Source organism: Arvicanthis niloticus, chromosome 6 (genome assembly GCF_011762505.2).
Source record: "Arvicanthis niloticus isolate mArvNil1 chromosome 6, mArvNil1.pat.X, whole genome shotgun sequence".
In the NCBI taxonomy this organism is placed as follows: Eukaryota; Metazoa; Chordata; class Mammalia; order Rodentia; family Muridae; genus Arvicanthis; species Arvicanthis niloticus.
In genome coordinates this window covers 19094098-19110662 of record NC_047663.1, presented here as the reverse complement: position 1 = coordinate 19110662, position 16565 = coordinate 19094098, and the positions used below count along the sequence as shown (strand labels likewise).

Sequence of the window (16565 nt, the reverse complement as noted above, 5' to 3'; positions counted from 1 at the left end):
TCCTTTTAAACACTTAGCTTATGGGGTTCTGAAGACCAAACCCAAGGCCTCATGCACTCGTGGCAAGCATTTTGCCAACTGAGTCACAACCCCAGTTTTCCGTGCTGTTTTTGAAGCTCTGGGATTGAACTGGAGTGTTTCTAAAGCTGGGCAAGTGCTCTGCTGCTGAGGTATCCTCCTAACCAGGTCCGTCTTAAAACAAAGCAGAAAGTGGGGGACTAGGGAAATGGCTCAGCAGGGAAAGCAAGCATCTGCCATGCAAACGTGAGGACTGGAGTTCACATCTCCAGACCCCAGGGAAAAGCTGGGTGGGTTTGGTGGCCCACCTGTAATCACAGCAAGGGAGATGAGGACAGGTCTTTCCCAGATCTGACAAAGAAAAGATGAGCTGAGGCCCACTTGAAGGTGCCCAACATCAGCCTAGGGTCTCCACTTGCATGCGCAAACCTGTGCATCCACATACATGAGAATACAACTACATGTCATCTACACACATAAGAATACGACTACACACCATCCATACATGAGACTACAACTATACACACCCATGCAAAAGGAGAACAGGAAATACGAGGGAATGAGGCTGTGGTGTAGCTTGGTGGTGGAATCCTTTCCATGTGTGAGATCCTGATTTCAATCACTCACCATTCAGCCCTTGGTCCTATTGCTGCAACCCTTTTATTTGTTCGTATTTATTTATATAACGACAGTGTCTAGATATATAGACCAGGCTGGCCTGAGACTCACTGTATAGCCCAGATTGGCCTCAAACTCCTGGCGCTGGATAGTTTAGGTTGACGTGACATATGCTGAAGTCATCTGGGAAGAGGGAGCCTCAATTCGAAAAATGCCTCCAAAAATTAGGCTGTAGGCAAACCTGTAGGGTATTTTCTTAATTGGTGATTGATGGGGGAGGGTCCAGATTGTTGTGGGTGGGGCCATCTGTACTGGCTGGTTGTGTGTGTCAACTTGACACAAGCTGGAGTTATCACAGAGAAAGGAGCCTCCCTTGAGAAAATGCCCCCACGAGATCCAGCTGTAAGGCATTTTCTCAATTAGTGATCAAGGGTGGGAAGGCCCATTGTAGGTGGTGCTGGGTTCTATAAGAAAGCAAGCTGAGCAAGCCAGGGGAAGCAAGCCAGTAAGCAGCATCCCTCCATGGCTTCTGCATCAGCTCCTGCCTCCAGGTTCCTGCCCTGTATGAGTTCCTGTCCTGACTTCCTTCAAAGATGAACAGAGATGTGGAAGTGTAAGCCAAATAAACCCTTTCCTCTCCACATTTATTTTGGTCATGGTGTTTCATCATAGCGATAGAAACCCTGACTAAGACAGCCCTGGTCCTCTTGCCTCTACCGGTTGAGTACTGGGATTATACCGTGCCTCGTCACCTTCAAAGCTTTTAGAGACTATTTTCACCCTCAGTGCTCCCACCACTCAACTTGTTCATTATTTTTCATCTGGAAGCATCTTGTTCTTCTAGCTCCTCCCACCCCCAATCTCTTATGAACAATTTAGTATGCAGTCCAGGGCTGGCGGTCCTGGGACCAAAGCAGCTGGCACACACCCAGATCTTGCTCTTCTGTCTGATTCAAGCAGGACAAGGTCGGGTGGTTGGCAGGTTCTGGCTCAATAAAAGGCTGAGCCTGTGTACAAGGCTGGCACCTCAGGACCCTGGGGCAGCTAGGACCTCTAGCATCCCTCTAGTACCTAGGAACCAAATACATAGTCTGGGTACCATCTACTCTCAGGCCTGTAAGGCAGGGAGCAGGAAGATGTCTAGTTTTGATCATAGAAGTCTACCCAGCCTGACACCTAAAGGGAGAGGCCATCATTTCTTCTACACTCTGGAATGCCCTTCACCCCAGCCAAGGAGACTCCTGCTGCTCAGCCCAAACCTGCTGAAGGGACACATGCAAAATCTGCTCCACAGACTGGTCAACCTCTAGGAAGAGACAGGAGAAACAATCAAACCAGTTGCTGCTATCAGAGGCCAGCATGGTTGGAACTGGCCATGTCACTGGGAGATGGGGATGGGGGTGGGGGAGATGAAGGGACACATACTAGGATGACTAGCTGATCAGTAAAAGGCCATGGGTAAGGAGCTGCCACGTAGATATAAAATATAGACATGTGGGAAATCTACCTCTCACTCACTGCCCACAGGGATAAACCCTCAAAGGATTAAAGTTGTTGTTTTTTTTTTTTTTAAATATTTACTTATTTTTTTATGTGTATGTTTGTGTACCTGTGTGAGTTTATGTGTACCACATACATGCAGTGCCCACCAAGGCCAGAAGAAGGCGCCAGCTCTCCCTGGAGCCAGAGTTACAGGCTGCTGTTTTCAACTATATGAATGCTGGGAAGTAACCTGGATTTCCTTCCTCCAAGAGCAGCTAGTGTTCTCAACTGCTGAGCCATCTTGCCAGCCTCAGGATTAAAGATTTAAAAAAAAATTTTTTTAAAGCCATAAAAATAAATACTGAAGGGTAACCAGGCTTGGTGCTTCATTCCTGTCATATAGCACTCAGGAGACTGAGGCAGAGGACTGCCACAAGTTTAAGGCTAGCCTGAGCTACATGATGGGATTCAAGAATAACAATAATTAAATGATAAATAAAAATAACAATTTAAAAAGGCATGATGGTTTACATCCTTGTGTCTTCTAATCTTGGCACTGGAGAGACTGAAGCAGAATTTGATGAAAAAGAGAGAGAGAGAGAGAGAGAGAGAGAGAGAGAGAGAGAGAGAAGAGAAGAGAAGAGAAAAGAAAGAAGAGCCAGGCAGTGGTGGCGCACGCCTTTAATCCTAGCACTTGGGAGGCAGAGGCAGGAGGATTTCTGGGTTCAAGGCCAGCCTGGTCTACAGAGTGAGTTCCAGGACAGCCAGAGCTACACAGAGAAACCCTGTCTTGGAAAACAAAACAAACAAACAAAAAATTAAATAAATAAGAAGAAAAGAAAATCTAATCTTGCAGTTTTTGTGCGTGTACACACACACACACACACACACACACACACACATATACACACAGTTGTACAACCACCAATGATAATGATCTGGTAAGATTTTTATGGCGTTGAAATTGATTTCTTTTTCTTTCATTTCTTTAAGTGGAAACATTCTTATTCCCGAGTTCTTATCCCCGAGCAACACTGGCACCATTGGGAAGTGGCAGTGCAGTGCAGTAGTCACTCCTGTTGATGCTGTGGCAAACTAATCTGGCACTGGCAGCTTCGTAAAGCTGCAGCACAGCCGCCTGGCAGACTGTACAGCACAGTGCCTAACACAAACATCTGATCTCCATCATATCTGTGGTTCCCACCTTCTACTGAGAACAGAGGCTTTACTGTGAGATGGCCAGCAGCCTAGAACACCTGCTTACCCCAAGGCGTGGTGGGCCACACCTTTAATCTCAGTACTCCCATGGATCTCTGCATGGATCTCCAGGAGTTCAAGGCCAGCCTGGTCTACAGAGGGAGTTCCAGGACAACCAGGGCTACATAGAGAAACGCTATCTCAAAAAAAAAAAAAAAAAAAAAAAAAAAAAAAAAAATCTGCTTACCACATCCCTTGATCACATCAGAAAGTCCTGCTGAGTGACCAACCTGTTTGCCATTTAGGTTTGTCCATCACACCCGATAACACCCACAAGACAATGAAATCACCTACTGCATCTCTCAGAACTGCTACCATGTTAAGTGACACATGACAGGGTGTGTGCACATAAAATCTTAGCACATTTGTAACAGTTTAACCAAGTCTGCAATAAAAGGCCAGAATCTAAAAGCCACAAAATAAATAATACACTTAATATTTTATTTTATTTTTCATGGCACTTGCATCTTGAGCCCAAGGCTTCTTGAAGGCCAAGCAAGGACCCTGCTGCTTGGCTACATCCTAACTCTCTTTATTCTTTATTTTTAGACAGGGTCTTGATAAGTGGCCAAAGTTACCCTCCAATTTCCAATCCTCCTGCTTCAGTCTCTCAAGTGTAGAGACTTCAAATGGGTACAAACCTAATGGGCTTACATAAACGTGATTAAGGAAAACTTTTTTCTTTTTAAATTAAGACAGGGTCCTTTGTTTTGGGACAGGGTCTTATTACGTGGTCTCAAACTCAGAGATCCACCTACCTTTGCCTCCAGAGTGCTGGTATTAAAGGTGTGCATCATACCTGACCAAGTCTTATTAGGTTGTTCAGACTGGTCTCCAATCCCTGGGCTCAAATGATCCAGACTGTAGCAGATACAAGCACATGATACTGTGTTTGGTTTACCAAAAAAAACAAACCAAACCAAACAAACAAACAAACAACCTAGGATTTGATCTCCAGCACTGGAAAAAAAAAAAAAGGTTAAAAAAATTGGTAAAACTAGAAGCAATAAATGGTGGCTGGAGAGACTGTTCAACAGTGAAGAGATGCCCTGTTCTTACAGAGTATCCAGGGTTGGTTTCTGTCTAGCCCACACTGAGCAGCTCACAACTGCATATAACTCCAGTTCCAGGACCTCTGACACCCTCTGCTGGCCTCTGCATGGACATGGTACACATAAACTCACACAGGCACACACATGTGCGCAGCGTGCACACCCGAGCAAACACACACACACAGGCACAGGCACACACATAAATTTTAAAATCTAGAAAAAAAGAAGTAACAAACGCTAGTGAGATAAGGGGGAAGCGGAATTCCCCTGCAGCCTGAGGGAGATGTAACCTAGTAGTCAGTATGCAAATCAGTGCGAGGCTTCCTCAAAAAGCTAGAAACAGAGCTGTATATGCTGCAGCCACCTCACTGTGGGCACATATCCAAAGGAATCGAAGTCAGCGCTAAGGAGACATCTGCACTGCCATGATCATTGTAGCTCCGTTCACAAGAACCAACACACAGAATCAGCCTAGTCCTCCATCAGTGGATGAATAAAGAAGACACACAATGGAACACTATGCAGCCACAGTAGATTGAAATTCTATATGACCGCATGAATGTAACCGGAGGACACTATGTTAAGTGAAATAAACCAGGCATGGAACAACAAATAGTGTATCTCACTTAAATGTGGGACCCAAAGTGTTGGCTTTGATGAAATAGAATAGGAAGTACTGGTTACCAGAGCTTGGGAATGGTGTGTCCCAGGGGTGACAGAGAAAAGATGGTAGGTGGATCTAGGAGCTCAGTCAGATGGAGGAGTAACTCTCAGCATCCTGGAGCACTGAAGGGCCCTATGCAGGGCAGCAGGAAATTATACATTTAAGAATAGCGAGTAGAGAGGATTTTAAATGTTCCCAACACAAATGAATATCTGTGATGATCAATATGCTTACAAAAAATCATGCATTTTTATACATGGACAGGATCTCACTCTGTGCTACAAATGTGTGTGACTGCTATGTCAATTAAAAGTCAAAATATTGGAGCTGGAGAGATGGCTGTTGAGAGTGTTGGGTGCTTTTCCAGAGGACCTGGGTTCAATTCTCAGCACCCACATGGTGCTGCAACTCCAGTTCCAAGGAATCCAGTGCCCCCTTCTGGCCACTGCATACGCGTGATGCACAGACAAACGCTCAGGTAAAACACTGATACACATAAAATAATACATTTTTAAAGGTGAAAAACGTGACACTCGACACTGTACACAGAGCTCCCTCCAGCTTCCTTTGTGTAGGAGACACAGAAGATGAAGTTACCCAATTTCTATTCATACTCGTTTGTGTCTGTGTAAAGAAACCAGGAGAAAAACAAAGAATGTAAGTGTTGATTTGTGGCCAACAGAGGCCAGGCAGGGAAGCAGGGAGGGGCCTGTGAGGGTTTATTGTATATATAAATATTAAAAATATTATTTTTTAAAAAAACTCTGCACACATATTTCCATTAAAAAAGTTTTAAGACTGTTAGCAGAAGGCAGGGGCAGTCAGTGCAATTACAACTCCAACTGAAAAGCAAGACCTCTTAGGGAGACCAGACTCACTGAAGGAAAAGCTTTTATTCACCAGGTTCAAACTTGTGGACTGAAGTTCAAGCAGAAAAAATTCTCCCCAGTGCACAAATACAAAGTGACATGAAGAAGGGGGGAAGGATAACGGGGTGGATGGACACAGGAAAGCCAGTTCTCCAGTGAAAGAAAGCAAAGGAAACAAAAAAAAATCTCACAGGGACTGAATCTAGCAGGTTCTATAAGCACTGGATGGGACACAGGATTCTCATTTGACTGGGACTCAAGGACAGAGGCAGAAGCCAGTAATGAAATGGAAAATATGACAGAAGGAAAGGGAAGCCAGTTACTACTGGATCATCAGGGGAAGACCACAAGGCCAACCAAGAAATGCAAAACTTGGCAATAAACTCCAGACACAATAAATCCAGCAGAGGGAATCAGCTCTTAAATGAAACGCCAGCAATTGGCCCTGGTTTATTTTTGGTTTTGAATGCTAGCATGACAGGTGTGTGCCATCACCCCTAGCTCATACTAAATTTCTAAAGAGGAAATTTAAAAAAATCTAGGGAAAATGAATACTTTCCTAATGACACGTCAAATAGCCAAAATGAACTAGGGAACTAGGAAAAACATTGAAACAGACAGACAGACTACTTACTAATAGTGATAGGGAAAGCGCCCTGGCCTGGAAGTTTCCATGGGAAGAAATTACAGAGTCTTTAGGACATCACTTCCTTCTGAAAGACTTCCTGCCAATCCAATCTCATTCCTGGAGAGAGACACTTTCAAAGTGTCTTCTGTGGCCCCTTGAGGACATGTTTGGTACACATCTCCTAAGGGTGCATTTGTTGGTCTGTCTGGCCTCGTGGACAATAAGCTACCTGCTTTGCTTTCTTTGCCTTCATGGTGCCCAGTACAGCACCCACCATTTCTGACTGAATGGGAGAGAGCCCCAGAGACAGCTTTTCCTATCAGCCAACTGAACTGGCTTGTGTGGCAAACTCCCACAAGGAAGCCTGGGGACCAGATGCGCGGAGAGGAGCCCAAAGCGGGCAGGAATAGACTGCAATTTACCCCCCAACATTTAAAAAGAAGTCAAACCATTTTACAGGGAAGGGTAGAAAATTCGCACAGTCAAACAGCCTGGGGAATGTTCTTGATACAAGGAAGAGAGAGGCCGCCCTCAAGGCAGCCCCTGCTCCTCTGTGTCCCAGGTTTAGACAGGAGATCTCCAGTCTCCAGTCAGGAAGGATGCAGGTCAGGGACCCTCAGGAGCCTTCGGATGAGCTGGGTAGGAGGGCAGTGAGGGAGATTTGTAAATCCCCTCAGTACCACAGTCCTTCCTCAATTTAGAAACTGGAGCTTCCCTAATTTAACCAATCGCTCTTATGCCCCAGAGCCACAGGCCTAGCTGTTCCTGTTCCACGAGACATCGGCCAACCAGTGTGCCCTTGCTCACCACCCCAGATGCTTCTCTGGCATGGAGCCTGGAGCACATTCCGGACCCCAGTGACTAAGATCATGGGCCTTCTTGTGCTTCAAGACTTAGCACTGACCAGCCGGTATTGAAGACTGTCCCCTCCCACTTCTGAGTAGAGGGCAGAAAAAAGAGAGAGAGAGAGAGAGAGAGAGAGAGAGAGAGAGAGAGAGAGAGAGAGAGAAAGAGAGAGAGAGAGAGTCCAGGGTTCAGATAAGGCTGGATGAAGGGAAACAGAGATCAAGAGTGAGCAAGATTTCAGCCCCCTAGGATCTAAAGATCACAGGGTGGCTACCCAGCTTGCAGGGGTGAGGGCAGTGAGTAGAAGCCCAGGTAGGTGAGGTAAAGAAGGTTGGGGGAGGGGGAGATGGGAGGACCTGCTCTTCCTACTCACTCTCTTTTAAGCCAGACCCTGAGGCCAGGTCCTGGGGCTGCGGGTGGATCAACGGGGTGGGTATGATCCGGATAGGTATGAAGAAACCAGGTGAGCAGCTGCCCAAACTAGGGATCTGTTGAGACTCAGTGGTGGGGGCGGTGAATTGGGTCTCCTTCTCTTGGCCTCTGCTCCCTGCTTTTACTGATTCCTAGCTTTTCAGAGCACATGGTTGGCTGAGTCTGTCCCTGAGACACTCGTCCCAGGAAGTGTACAGGACAGGGAGGGATCAGGTAGGGAATTTGGGAGGGAGGCAAATTCTTTCTCCCCCACCCCCAACCCCCAGGGCTCTCAATACCCAGGAGGTATCACTCACAGTTCCCCGACAGTTGAAGTGGGAGAAACGAGGGCTCAGAGGGGCTCCTTCCAGTCCAGGTTGTGTCTGAGCTCAAAAGCAATGCCTCTGGGGCTGTTTGCATAAGTTCCAGCAAGGCCTGTAACCTGTCCTGCCAGTGGCCAATGCCCAGGCGGCAGGGGCGGGCTTTAGACCATCTGTTCCCTGGACCTTCCTACCTACAAGGTTAGGGCAGGCGTTTTTTTTTTTTTTTTTTTTTTTTTAACACACCCTGAAATCTACTAGCTAGAGAGGCCAGAGGCCACAGGGGAAGGGCAATACTGGGGACTGAACCCAGTGTCTGAAACATTTTAGGCGGGAACTGTACACCTCACCTCTCTTTTTACCCATTATTTCGAGAGACTGTGTGGACCAGGCTGGCCTCTAACTAGCTCTATATAACTCAAGATACCCTTGAAAATGGGGTCCTCCTGCCTCAGCCTCCTGAGTAGCTGGGATTAGAGACAGGGCCCCAGAGGCCACTTTGTTGCTTGGCCTCCTGTGTGGCCCTAACCCTGTCAGCGTAGGCTAGCTAATCCCCACCCCCACCCCGTGCCCTGGATGAAGGTGGTGAGTGATGGAGGGTCCCGGGCTGGGCAGTGTGCTCAGAAGAGAGTGTTTTGCTTGTCTTCTGCTCCCAATGTTTAGGCCCAGAGGACTGGCCTAACAGGGCTGGCCACCACTGAAGGCCACCTCGATGAGACTAAACTTGGCGGCAAGGGTGGGGTTTGGAGTCTGAATTCCCGGTCTGATCGAAACTTACTTCCTCCTATGGTCCTGTTTGCTTTGAGGGCAGAAGGGCATCCTATGCTGCTGCCTTCTGAGCTGCTAGCCACCAGCCTGAGCTATGTGCGCAGGCCTCTGTGTGAGAGGACGTAGGACTGCTGGCCCCTGGGGACTGTCTTACTCCACCTCAGCCCACAGTGTTCAGCTGGATGACCAAGGCACACCAGGTGCCGCGCGCATGTGGTACTTGCAGGAGCCGTGAACATAGAATGCCAAATATGGTCCAAGCTCCCTCTTCTCTGGGTGTCTGCTGACTGGCCTGCCCTAAGGCCTGCACGGGTATGTGACAGGCAGATGCCCTTTCACCCCGTGACACCTCGTGGTCCACACCTTTGCTCCTGTTTCCAGTCACGCCCTTCTTCCAGGGCTCCTATCTGATCATCCCTCCTCCTGCTTCAGCCTTTCCCGCTCTGGCCTCATCCATTCGCATAGACTCCGGGATGATGTAATTAGTTCACCCTTCCCACTGACCACAGCTTATCTCTCCATTCTCTACCAAACTGCTGCCTGCTGCCTGCCGTCTCCACCCACACCCTCAGCCCCTGACCCACAGCCTTCTGTCTTCTGTAATCCTCTGACAAGCCAGCCTTCTGCTGGCCATGTCAGACAGTCCTGTGGCCTTTGTCTGGCTTGAGCCTGTGCAGTCACCTTGGCTTTCAGGCCCCTGTGGTCCCTTCGTTTCCTCTTGAATTCCTATTTTGCTCCTTTTGACAACTCTATTCAGGTGCACCCCATCTGTTCCCACCTCATGCTCCCTCCAAGATCCCTGGAAACAGCGCCACTGAACACCCACCAGTGTGAGTGGGAACCTAGGACTCGGCCCAACTGTTCTTCCCTGGCCCAGGGTCCTTCTCAAATCTGTCCCATTCCCTACCAAGAGCCTTCCAGAGGCTTCAGGATAAGGTCCAAATTCCCACAATGCCCTGCCTGAGGGTAGATACCGCAGCTAGCGCAAACATTGGGCTAAGATAGAACTACAAGACCCCCATAAGGGCCTGTGCACGTCTCTCCTGTCCTTTCTCTATGGTACCCTCACCATAGCTCCATACACCCTGAACAATGTGTGGCAGGGGCATCTATACCTCCCAGGCTGCTGTGCTAGGTCTGATGGCTGGGGTAAAGGATAGGGGTGTGTGTGGGGGTGTTGAAGCAAAACGATTGGGGGATCGTGGCTGGAGGCTGTGAGGAGCTATGAGGGTGGGGAGTGGGAGTATGAGCAGGGTCGTGCGCCCTCGGGCGCCGCCGTGCCTATGCATCTATACTCGCTGGAAAATGGCCAGGGTCACCTTTCAGGAAACTCCGTTGCCTGGGACAAGGAAGGGCAAGGGTGAGTCCTTCCCAAGGGAGAACAAACACACCATCCTTGCAGTTTGCTGGGGACAGAGTGTCCGGGAGAGCCACAACAGAGAATGTGCTATTGTTATACCTGGAAGCAAACAGGACCAGAGACACTGAGCACTCACTCGGTGGAAGCCAACGAGTTAATTAGAGCCAGGCAGCAGCCTCTTTGTCCAGCATCCAGATCTCTGGCAGACTTCCTGGTTCTCTTTTGTGTCTGTTAACAGTCCACCTTCAAAGGTGTCTCCAAACTACTGGCAACAGGAGCCTGCTGGGAGCGGGAGGAGGGATGGGGGAGGTGACACTGGTCAGGAACCCTGGCAGATTTCTGGACCGGGAAAATTTCTCAGGAGATTCTGGCAGCTGGGGTGGGGACTGGGATCTCTTTCTCTTTGGTCCCAGAGCTTGGATAGCTGCCCTTGGACAGACTTACATAGTTCTGGTTCATGGGTGATGGGGTTGCAGCTCCTCGCTTCTTAAGACAGTGTGAGAAAGTCCTTGGCCAGACGCTGGGGTATTCAAGCACACGGGTGCCATTCCCACAGCTAAGAGCTCGTAAGGGCATACGACACATTCCCAACATTACTAGGACCCCCAATCTGGAAAGGCCCGGAAGTTCTCTAGAGGAAGAGAGCCTGCTCAAGGGCACCAGGGAACCAAGCGCGAATGTTTAGCCATCTATACCACAGGCGCCTGACCAGCTTAGCTGGAGGATAATCAGGACGACCATTGATCTGCCGCAGACACTTAAGCCCGCCGAGTGTCGTTCTCTGCAGTGCCCACAAGGGGGAGGGATGGTGCGCGGAAATCTGAGCGCAGAGGCTCAGGGCTCTGCGAACAGCGAATGGAACCCTAGTTACTCTTCGTGTACCCACTGGTGCCAAATGCTTCCACGCCTCACTGCGTTTAGGGTTCACAACAACTTTATTCCTTGGGTATTGATTACCAACGAGGACACCGAGCTCGCCAGCAGCTGGCAGATGACCCAGCAGAGTCAAATTCGGGTTTCAGTAGCCTCAAAACCTGAGCTCTGCTAGGAGAAGCCCTAGCAGAGGCAAGGCCAAGTAGCGGGCCTATGGGGTCGCACCTTCTGGGTGAGGGCGCCCGGGACTCAGTGCCCGAGAGAGGAAGTGAGTTGTGGATAATGCCACAGCGGGTGGCCAATGTCAACCATTTGGAGGCATCCCTTCTCTCGCAGGCTGTCTCTCCCTAAAAAGGCTCTAAAGTTCAAGAGGACCGGGCAGAGCAAGAGGATTCCAAGGCTATCAAGAACTCTGTTTCCAGTGTCTCAGATTAACACAATCGGATTCCGAAAGAGAAAAGACCTCACCATAACTAAACTCGAAACAAACCCATTAAGAAATTTTGTTTTTGTTTAAGGAACTGAAATATTGGAAGCTGCGCCAAAGAGAAGCAGATGCTTGACTTTCACATCCACCATCCCATCTGATCCAACCTCTACCGTCAGTTTCTAGGGAAGAAGAGAGTCCACCTCTCCAAGGGGTCCCTTATAGAGCAGGTGGCATTTTAGGAATGTTATTCAGTGCATGCACCTGTCATAGGTTAGTTGACCTCCCAGCAGGCTTTGGGGCGGCACCCTGTAATGAAGCTCATTTGCATTGTGCATGAAAACGCGAATATTTACGATAATTGAGGTGGAGGGACAACCAGTGACCTCAGTTTTTTAAAAAAATCGTCTAGGCTCTGCTGGATTGTGACCTCCCTCCCGCCCCCTCGCTCGCGGTGACCTACCTGCTTTGGGCTCTCCGCCTGCAGAGGGCATCGCAAGTCGGGGATGGCCTCGTAGACATTCTCCGAGTCGCTACGAGCCAGGGGCCGGGGGCAAACCCAGGAGCCCGCCACGCTGGAGGCCTTGAAGTGGCCCGCGCTGCCGAGGAGGCCGGCAGGGGGCGCGGTGCTGCCGCGGGCCAAGTCATCCAGGGACTGCGCCGGTCGCACCGGTGCAGCTGGCCGCACGTACAGGCAGGCGGGCCCTCCCGGAGCCAGGCTGTTGCGCTGGCCACCGGTACGCTGTCGTGCAGGACCACACAGGGAGCTGGCGCGTCCCCGGGGCTCGGTAGAGGACCCATCGGCGCCCACCGAGGTGCTCACGAAGCGGTAGTCGTAGGCCAGAGGCTCCGGGACTGCGGGGCGCTGCTGCGGTACGGAAGGCTGCGGGGCCGGGGCAGGGTCGCCGAGCGCGGGCAGCTCGCGTACGTACTGGGCGGGAAGGTAGAAGGGGCGACCCCCGGGCTCCCGCCGCACGTGCCACCAGTGCTCGGTGCTGCGGCGCAGCAGTCGGTAACGCTCGTTGGGTTGGATGGCGATACGGCGCCCGTCTTTGCCCGTGTACTCGAAGGGGTGCTCCACCAGCACGTACACGTCCCCCTCGACGTCCGCCGCCATCGAGGCCACCGCGCTTTCCTGCAGGCAACAAGAAAAGGAGCCGCCAAGGTCAGGACTGCGCAGCTGGGAAGAGCATCGAGTCCTGGGGCTCAAAGACAAGGAGGGTTCGAGTCCCGCTCCTGCCCACGTCCATTGCATTCGGGCTTCAGTTTTTCCTTCTCTGAAATGGGGACGTGGATAAATCATCTCCAAAGCTCCCATTCTTAAGATTCCATTCTGTGTCGTTGATTGTGAGTTATGCGTCTCCCTGACATCCCTTGTTGAGAAGTTGAGGGTGACAGGAACCCAACTTTACTCTCGGAGGGGTCGGGGGTCGGGGGACGACTTTGGCTTAAAGACTCTCGGTGACTGCAAGATAGCAAGCACATTTGCCTGAAGGTTGGCTGAACCTCGTTTTCCTGGTTGGAGAATTGGGAATTAAGACCCCTTTCCGGCAGCTCCTCTGCCCAAGTCTCGCCTCACCCTGACGCCTCCAGCCTGCAAGGCATCCATGGGAAACTCTTAAGTGCCCCCTCCCTCTAGGAGTTTGCCCTCCGGGAGGGCGAGATTAGTGTCGGGGCGCAGGCTGTAAGGCAGCCGCCAAGTTGTTCTACCTTAGAAGTGTCCCTGCCTTATTTAGTCCGGGGATTTTGACGTAGGGGCTTGGACAGCTAAGGCTGGAGAACCGGTTCTCTGGGTTTCTCTTCCCTTTCCCTGTGGTTTCGTCGCACACGTGAACCAAGTGGTCTGGCCCGCCCATTAGGGCCAGCACCGCCCCCTGCACGCTAGCTCCAGTGTAGCCTCTTAAGAGGCTTCCTGGTATGCTCACCTGCCAGGAATGCCTGTCCGGGGGAGTAGCTTATAGGGAATGCATTGCGACAGGGTCACCAGGGTCCTCTAAATCTCTTTGGAGTGATCATTATAACGGACTCCCCCCCACCCCCCCCATGCCAGGTTAGTGCCTGGTGTGTGTGTGTTTGTACAATCCCAACGGTCTTTAACAAAGTGAAGCCGGTGGCCTACTCCGGAAGTACTGGTCACTCCAAAACCCTACAATGACCACTCCCTTACAAGGTGGCCTGAAGATCAGCAGCGGGGTGTCCACCGTCTTGCTAAGACTGATTTATTTTTCTCAAGAGTTCCTTGATGGTGGGAGGGGTGTAAACTTAGTCACTGAGCATCCTGACCCCGGGAGATGGTAGCTTGGTAGACCAGTGTTGGGCGAGCAGATTCCTAGGAGTGTATACACTTGGGTTACGCCTCCTTCCCCAGGACCCCAACCGTGCACTCACGTTAGCTGGGAAGATCCTGGGCTGCCCATGGGCTGGATGGGCGGGGCCGGCGAAGGGCTGCAGATTAGGTCTCTACCATGTCTGTAGGCGGGACTTCCAAGGACTGAGACTGAAGAAACCGCGCGAAACAGGAGTCTCTGGGAGGAGAGGCGGAGACCGACACTTAGTAGGGCTGTCCCCAGTCCCCAATACGGCTTGTCTGTCTGGGAGGGTGAGGAGGAGCCACAATGCCTGTGCTGGGGCCCTTGGGAGACGTAAGAGACTGAGTCGGGGGGGGGGGGAGGGGGAGGAGGCGCGAGGAAGGGGTGCTGATGGATAGCGAGCAGAGCCTGAGAGTCAATAGGCCCTGCTTCTCCCCTCTACGATCGGGAGGAATTTGTTGTCCTCCAGGCCCTGCGTTCCGCCGGCGCGATGCTCTGGGAATGACTGGCGGAGTTGGCTGTCTTGTCCTGGCATGCACATTCCGAGAGAGGCCTTTTGCTCCCTGAATCACTAACTGCGAGCCCTTTGCAGCCCGATTAAGAGCACTATCCATTCCTGGAGCACCTCCGCCCTCTGAGGCCCTCTCTGGGAGCAGCCCGTCCGGGCCTGGAAAAACTAGAGTCCCTTTGCAGGGATGCTCACAGTCAGGAGCGCAGTGTCTCCGGTTGTGTGATAGGGAACCTGTGCCTCAGATCCTATTATCCGGGGAGAGCGAAGAGCAGGGGAGGGATGTAAGAGCCGGGAGGATCCCTAGAAGCAAGAACGCACCCTTAGCCAGTAGGTCTCCTGTATCTTCTGCTCCCGGTCGTCCCTAGCCATAGCGTCACCAATACCTAAGTCAGCACTAGGGGACTTCGGCTGCTTCACCTCTCGCCTCTAGACAGAAGGCAGCCTTACGCCTAAAGCTCCTCCCCGGGGTTTGGGCCTCCAGGCCCTCCTCCAGGTTCGGGCTGCTCTAGCCCCTGTGCAGCAAGAGCAGGCGGTGCGCGGGGGGCCTTGGGTGGGGACGGCCACCTGGGGGCACCTTTCCCGCCCTCCCACTACTCAGCGCCATCCTCCCCAACGCCATTCCTCCCTCAGTCCAGCCCGGCCCGGGCACCTTAGAACTTTCGCCCGCTGGCCTAGCTTCCACTTGTCCCGGCAGACGCGCGTGGGGTCCGCGTCCGGCGCTGCCTGCTCCACAGCCCTGCTCCGGCGTTGCCCTGTTTCCTGTTCAACAATACAACCGGCGGAGAGCGCTCCGCAGAACTTCCTCCCAAGCCGGGGCTGGGCTGTGCTTGCAAGAGACAATCCCCGGTGTCCTGGCTTCCTGTCCCCTCTGGGCCGGGCCAGCGCTCTAGGAGCAGAGACGCCACCCTTCCCCCTCTTCCCCGGGATCCTGGGCCACACCTGGCTGTCTCCGGGGAGGAGGCGGTGGCAGGTCCTGGATGGAGATCTGCGGGGGAGGCAGTTTCTCTCAGCTTCTGGCCGGATTACGCTCCCGTTGACCCTCATCCTTGTCGGAGGAAGAGTCACCGTCCAGTACTCTACAGGCAGCCTGAGTGTAGTTGCAGGATCCACCCATTTGGAAACTACCTGCCCCTTGGGAAAGCAGCCTTGCCACTGAGGTGTGCCTGTGAACATTTCTGACAAGAGCAAGCCCCAGGCCCGGGTGCTTATTTTCTCTGGCTTCCAAGGAAATGTGGGGTCCAACTAGGTGCTCCATTAGGAGGGGCGGAAGGCTCATGAGCAGAGAAGGGAGGCCCCACGGCCTATGTCCCTCTAGTGTCACTGAGCTGAGGGTTCAGCGGGACAACCCTCCTCCAATTTCTTCTTCCATATTTTGATTTCAATAGGTTCTGTCCACTAGGAATCCGCATTGTGGTCAGTATCTTATGATCCATCAGGGAAGGCATAGACATAAAATGAGGGGGTGAGCTTTCCCTCCACCCTCTCTTTCCCTAGTTGCCCTAGTCACCTGGCCGGCTGGCCAGCCAGGTCCTTATCCATAGAGCAACCTGATGCCCAACTATGACACAAGCTAGCCTTTATAGACAAAGGATTACTGCTTAACCGGGTCCCAACTCCTCCTATTACCTTATATGCTTGCAGGGAAGGTTAAACGAAATACGAAACACTAAACACAACGGAGGTGAGCACATGTACTTTATTAGTTACTTTCATTATAGGAGGCACTTTCTGGGGATGAGAACTCCAGTTTTCCCATCCCCCTCTAGACAGAGGGGAGAAAGGGGAAACTGCCTTCAGAGGCACTGTGTTGAAGGTGGAAAGACTTAACCAGAGACAACAGCATCAGCGCAAGTGTCAGCTGCCTTTCCTGGGCCTGCCACCCCCAACCTCCAAATCCAGTTCCTCTTTTTTCTGAGCCTAGGCCCCTGGAGAACCTGGCTCAGATATGGCCAAGGAGCACCAGACTCCCTGGCTGCAGGTCCTCAAGGTCAGGAAATGAAGTCCTGGATGTTGTCTTCTTCTGTCCCATTTTCCTGCAACATGGCTTCCCTAGGAATTAGTCTGTTTCCTTCTTTTGTCCTAATTGGGGGGGGGAGGTAGTGGGGGGCTGGCTTCTTCTGGAGCCCCTGGGGAAGGCTAGCAGCAGACAGGT

General features: G+C 51.5%; 1 protein-coding gene across 4 annotated transcripts in view; it reads right to left on the bottom strand.

The window, feature by feature from the left end:
- The window catches only part of Arhgap27 (Rho GTPase activating protein 27), a 30590-nt gene extending 15393 nt beyond the window's left edge, over window positions 1-15197 (bottom strand). The window contains exons 1-3 of one of the 4 annotated variants that reach the window (XM_076935675.1): window positions 15063-15197; window positions 13982-14116; window positions 12057-12728 (exon numbers count right to left, since the gene is read on the bottom strand). In XM_076935675.1, coding sequence (XP_076791790.1) covers window positions 12057-12710 — 654 coding nt within the window. In that variant the 5' untranslated portion in view covers window positions 12711-12728; window positions 13982-14116; window positions 15063-15197. Of the gene's footprint in view, window positions 1-8162; window positions 8267-12056; window positions 13311-13981; window positions 14119-14605; window positions 14624-15062 lie in introns of those variants that run through there. The other 3 variants (XM_076935676.1, XM_034506605.2, XM_076935677.1) reach the window with 3 other exon arrangements.
- Window positions 15198-16565: the final 1368 nt, after the last annotated feature.